At 42.6% G+C, this 6,326-nt stretch overlaps 1 protein-coding gene across 1 annotated transcript; it reads left to right on the forward strand.

Annotated features, from left to right (window-relative positions):
• Positions 1 to 3,826: 3,826 nt before the first annotated feature.
• Positions 3,827 to 5,802, forward strand: LOC142456698 (Y-box-binding protein 1-like). Its single transcript, XM_075557888.1, is given in 2 exon segments — positions 3,827 to 4,056; positions 4,710 to 5,802. Coding segments are annotated over 2 exon segments (981 nt in total). The 5' UTR covers positions 3,827 to 3,841; the 3' UTR covers positions 5,476 to 5,802.
• Positions 5,803 to 6,326: the final 524 nt, after the last annotated feature.

The following is a 6,326-nucleotide window of genomic DNA, read 5'->3' on the forward strand; positions in this document are numbered from 1 at the left end:
AACACCAAATGCTGGCAAGGATGTGGAGAGAATGATGGAATTTGTGTACACTGTTCTGAACTTGTAAATACAAACAACTACTATGGAAAGTATTCTAACATTACCTAAAAACAACGGAGAAAGTAAATCTCATATGACCCAACAATCATACCACTATTTGGAATATACCCTAAAGAAGGAAGTAACAGCACACAAGTGGGGGCATGCTCTCCATGTTTATTGCAGCACAGGTCACAATACCAAGAAACTAGAAAGAGTCAAAATACCCAACAGTAGACGAATGGGAAAATGATGGTCCATACACCCAATGGGATTCCATGCAGCCCTAAGAACAGTTATGAAACACGAACTACCACATGACATGGAAGAGCTTGGAAACCATTATGCTGACTGAAGTTAGTCAATCACAAAACAACAAATACGGTATGAGCCATTACTATCAGGAAAAATACCAATTAAAAAAAATGTTAGAGGTCAACCCCCAAGCAAATAGTTAAAAATCCTGCCAACTGTCCATGAACTAACACTAGAGACAGGAGTAAAATGAGGCTTTCTTGGGGTTCTACTGGTGGTGGTGGTGGCAGCACGGAGGTGGATGGGGTTGACATGGAGCGGATGCCAAGGAGATCAGGAAGGAAAATAATGTTTTGGAACTGATTGTGGTTGCAGTTGTACAATATTGCTTGATGTGATTGTACTATAGAATGATATAATATCTGTACTGACTCCCAATAAAATGGTTTTGAAAAAAGAACCATCTCTAAATAGGACACCACGTATCAGCTGGGGTCACTCCTTCAAGAAGTGGGGAAGGTGGAAGACCATCCCCTTGGCACTATACCACAGTGAGATAAGAGCTTGCCAACTCAGTAGTCACACCACAGGAAAGAGAAGGGCATCTTACTGGAAAGTCAAATCCTGATCCAGGGAGGGCAGCATCTAGACTTCTGAGGAGGCACTTATACTTCTGTCGGTGGGTAAGTGAGAAACAGCAATATCATATGAGCATCAGGGACACTCAACAAAAATTGAAGAGAACCCAAGGGGAAAATAAGCTTCGTAATATGTTCCTGGCTAGATATTTACAAAATTACTTTCTACCGAAAGCTCCCTGAACCATGCTAAAGACTCTGTACTACAATGACCTTAGCTTCTATCCGTTAAGGGGAACAGGGTATTTCCAAAGGACCATAGCAAACAACTTCATGTAGAAACCCCACTGAATGATCTCTGTGCTACCTCAGAATTATCTGTAACCCGTGAACCCTAAATCAAACTTGCCCGGTGTGAGAAGAAACAAATGATGGCCACCCCAAGACCATGGAATTGGAGGTAGTGGACTTTGGTTAGAATCCCTGTATTAGGGGGTGTTAAAATAAAGATAGCACAGAACCACCATCTAGTTACAGTTTAATGCCCTTTTGCTTTAATATGATGCGTATAATTCTTATAGGCAAGCATCTCCCCTTGTAAATGAATGTTACTGGGAATTCTCCCCTAGCACCAACCTCCATGGTCAATGTAAACAGAGGTTAATCATTTAATAATTTGATGAGTACAAATCAATTCATGCACTGCAGTTCACAGCTGGACTGTACTTGAATAACCTCCTTTTCACAACAGTTTGTCAAATTCCATGCCATTGGATAAATTAAAATTGCGTTCCCTATGGAATTTCCTTATGCTTCAGGGATATATTTGATAATGTTTAGTACCATAAAACGACAAGGAGACCTCTAAAGGGAACCAGAGCCATACATAATGCATAGACAAATGAATAGATTCTGAGCTCTCACTTAATTCTAGCCCCAACGCAAGAACATTTAGTTCTTATAACATGGCGCTGCTCAATACTTGCCCTCATGAAGGGATCACTGAAGAGATGGGTACTACAGCAAAGTATGGTGAAGAAAGCAGATGGTACCCATCTATCAAAGAAAGTAGCATCTTAAAAGCTTTTATCCAAACAAATATCTATGTAAGTGAAGTGTCAACTAAGCCTACATGCAAGAAGCACAACAGCCCGTGTCATCCAAAGATGACAAATATCAAAATCCAATTATGACGGATGGAAAGGTACCAAAGTTTATGTGAAAATTCAATTTGTAGAAGGCTATGAGGATAGTGGGATCCTAAAATCGATCTCCACTGTACCTATGTGGATTAGGCTTCTGGCAGTCTCCCAATTAACACAGTGAAGGGATGCAAATGGGCCTTGCTATCTGACTTAGATTAATGTCAACTTGAGGATGCGGATGGAACTACAGTATAACATGATACCTGGTCATTTGATCTCTCTATTGATCCAATATGCTTGTTTTTGACAGAAGTTTTTCTCTGGCTTCATACACACATACACAGATTTTGTGGTCTCTTTTTGTTTTCTTTAGTTTTGGTATGTTTCTCAGTTTATGAAGCACAGGTAGATACATGTACATAGACAACAATTGATGTAATCACTTATTAGGGATGGGGGATGGGGAGAACTGGGGACGAATAATGACTACTAGAGGGGAGAGAATACACTAGAACTGATTGTGGTCATGTATGTATACACAACTCTTTTTAAAATAGGACTGAACTATGGAAACATATACATGTGAATTGTACAACAAGAAAATTATCGGGAAAAAAGACAGTTGATTTTCCCCAATATTTTTAATCTCCCTTGTACAGATTCTTGACACATTGACAACTATTGGTGTTGGGAATGCAAAACCAACAGAAATCAAATGGAGTACATATGTATGAAGAGAGATATAGACTCTCAGTATTAGCTGTTAAAACCAGACCAGGGGTTGACTGTGGAGCAGACCCATCAATAGCTCCTATGCAAGCTCGGTTTAAAGATGAAGAAAATTTAAAGTCCAGGAGACACTAAATACAACCTTGAATCGATACCACCTGAATTTTGAAAACATCTCAAGGACGAATCTGACACATTGCAGACTAATAACAGAAGACCTGAAGGTGTAGGATGACATCAAGACGTGAAATGTGCAAACGATCTTATAAAAGACAGGAAAGAAAGAAAAGATCAAAGAGTATGTCAGAAAAGACCCTGAACTTTGCTTTTAGTTGTAGATTAACTCAGATGTAAGGAAGAAATGGTGAAGTAATTGAGCTGAAGAGAAAATTTCAAAGGGTTGCTTGAGAAGACAAAGTAAAGTACTGTAGTAAAATGTGCACAGATCTGGAGTTAGAAAACCAAAGGAAGAAGATGCTCAGCATGTCAATAAAAAATTCAAGCCTTGAGTTGAAATATTGAATGATTCTACATGCAAACGACTGAATATGAAGGAAGCATCCAAAGATGTAATTTTATCAATAGAACTAGCCAACACTCCACCATTTCAGGTAACATATGAGCAAGAACCAATGGTGTTGACGGAAGATTTTCAAGCTGTGCTGAAAGCATTTGCTAAAAGCAAGGCTCCAGGAATTCATAGAATTTCGATAGAAATGTTTCAACAACTGATGAAGCATTGGAAGCACTGGCTCGTCTCTGCCAGGAAATTTGGAAGACTTGGTCAACTGATACATATTTGTACCCATTCCAAAGAAAGATGACCCAACACAATGCTCAAATTATAGAACAATATCATTGCAAGTAAAATGTTGCTGAAGATCATTCAACAATGGTTGCACCAGTATAGTGACTAGGAGTCGTCAGAAGTTCTTGCTGGATTCTGATGTCTCATGGATTTTTATTGAAAGAAAATACTAGGCCGGCGGACCCCAGAGAGCCCTGAGCAGCCCCACCGCCGCCGGCCTAGTTACCATCACACCCCGGGAGGAGCCGCAGCTGCCACAGCCGGCCCCAGTCACCATCACTGCAACTATGAGCAGCAAGGCCGAGACCCAGCAGCAGCCCACCGCCCCCGCCCTCAGCGCCGCTGACACCAAGCCCGGCACCACGGACAGCGGCGCAGGGAGCGGCGGCCCAGGCGGCCTCACATCGGCGGCGCCTGCCAGCGGGGACAAGAAGGTCATCGCAAAGAAGGTTTTGGGAACAGTATAATGGTTCAATGTAAGAAACGGATATGGGGGAAAGCTGTGCACAGCTTTCCCCCAGATCCTGGATGCTTCCTCCCCCCAACTACCATGATCCGAATTCTACCTTGCAGGGCTGGATAGGACAGAGGCTGTACACTGGTACATATGAGGGTTGGAGGTACAGGGAATCCAGGGTGGATGATACCTTCAGGACCAAGGGCGTGAGGGACGATGCTGGGAGAGTGGAGGGTGAGTGGGTTGGAAAGGGGGAACTGATTACAAGGAGCCACATGTGACCTCTTCCCTGGGAGAGGGACAGCAGAGAAGGGGGGAAGGGAGACCCCGAATAGGGCAAGATATGACAAAATAACGAGGTATAAATTACCAAGGGCATATAAGGGAGGGGGGAAAGGGGAGGGAGGGGGGGGGGGAAAGAGGACCTGATGCAAGGGGCTTAAGTGGAGAGCAAATGCCTTGAGAATGATTGGGGCAGGGAATGTATGGATGTGCTTTATACAATTGATGTATGTATATGTATGGAGTGTGGTAAGAGTTGTTGGAGTCCCTAATAAAATGTAAAAGAAGAAAAGAGAAAAAAATGATTAGGGCAAAGACTGTACAGATGTGCTTTATACAATTGATGTATGTATATGTATGAACTGTGAAAAGAATTGTATGAGCCCCAATAAATTGTTAAAAAAAAAAAAAAAAAGAAACGGATATGGTTTCATCAACAGGAATGACACCAAGGAAGATGTGTTTGTACACCAGACTGCCATAAAGAAGAATAACCCCAGGAAGTACCTTCGCAGTGTAGGAGATGGAGAGACTGTGGAGTTTGATGTTGTTGAAGGAGAAAAGGGTGCGGAGGCAGCAAATGTTACAGGTCCTGGTGGCGTTCCAGTACAAGGCAGTAAATATGCAGCAGACCGTAACCATTACAGGCGTTACCCACGTCGTAGGGGTCCTCCACGCAATTACCAGCAGAATTACCAGAATAGTGAGAGTGGGGAAAAGAAGGAGGGATCCGAGAGCGCTCCCGAAGGCCAGGCCCAACAGCGCCGGCCCTACCGCAGGCGACGGTTCCCACCTTACTACATGCGGAGACCCTATGGGCGTCGACCACAGTATTCCAACCCTCCTGTGCAAGGAGAAGTGATGGAGGGTGCTGACAACCAGGGTGCAGGAGAACAAGGTAGACCAGTGAGACAGAATGTGTATCGAGGTTATAGACCAAGATTTCGCAGGGGCCCTCCTCGCCAACGACAGCCAGGGGAGGATGGCAATGAAGAGGATAAGGAAAATCAAGATGAAACCCAAGGTCAGCAGCCACCTCAACGTCGGCACCGCCGCAACTTCAATTACCGACGTAGACGCCCAGATAACCCTAAACCACAAGATGGCAAAGAGACAAAAGCAGCCGATCCACCAGCTGAGAATCCGTCCGCTCCCGAGGCTGAGCAGGGCGGGGCTGAGTGAATGCCGGCTTACCATCTTTACCATCATCCGGTCTAGTCATCCAACAGGAAGAAATGAATATGACATGCCAGCAATAAGAAATGAACAAAAGATTGGAGCTGAAGACCTGAAGTGCTTGCTTTTTGCCCATTGACCGGATAACTAGAACTCTCTGCATTATCTATGCAGCATGGGGTTTTTATTATTTTTACCTGAAGCTGTCTCTTTTTGGTAATAACAAACGTGTTTTTTAAAAAGCCTGGTTTTTCTCAATACACCTTTAAAGGTTTTTAAATTGTTTCATATCTGGTCAAGTTGAGATTTTTAAGAACCTCATTTTTAATTTGTAATAAAAGTTTACAGCTTGATTTTTTCAAAAAAATGTCAACAAACTGCAAGCACCTGTTAATAAAGGTCTTAAATAATAATAAAAAAAGAAAATACTAGGCCAATGTTTACTTGTGTGTATGAAATATGCACAGGCGTTTGACTCTCTAGATCATAACAGACTGTAGGTAGCATTGGGGAGATGAGACTTCGAGAACACTTCATAGTGCTCATGCAGAAAATGCAGATGGAACAAAAGGCAGTTGTGTAGACAGAATGGAACACTGTGTGGTTTAAAATTAGGAAAGATGTATGTCAGGCTTTTATCCACTCACCATACATATTTAATCTGCATGCTGGGCTATATGAAGAAGAATGCATCCTCAGGATTGGAGGAAGGCTTATTAACAACCTGGCTTATGCAGATGACATTGCCTTGATTGCTACAAGTGAGGAGGACTTGAAACACTTGATCAAGATTTGCAGTCTTCAGCATTTATGATAACTCACTGTAAAGAACAACGAAATTCTCACAACTGGACCAA

This window comes from Tenrec ecaudatus, chromosome 9, assembly GCF_050624435.1.
Source record: "Tenrec ecaudatus isolate mTenEca1 chromosome 9, mTenEca1.hap1, whole genome shotgun sequence".
Classification (NCBI taxonomy): domain Eukaryota; kingdom Metazoa; phylum Chordata; class Mammalia; order Afrosoricida; family Tenrecidae; genus Tenrec; species Tenrec ecaudatus.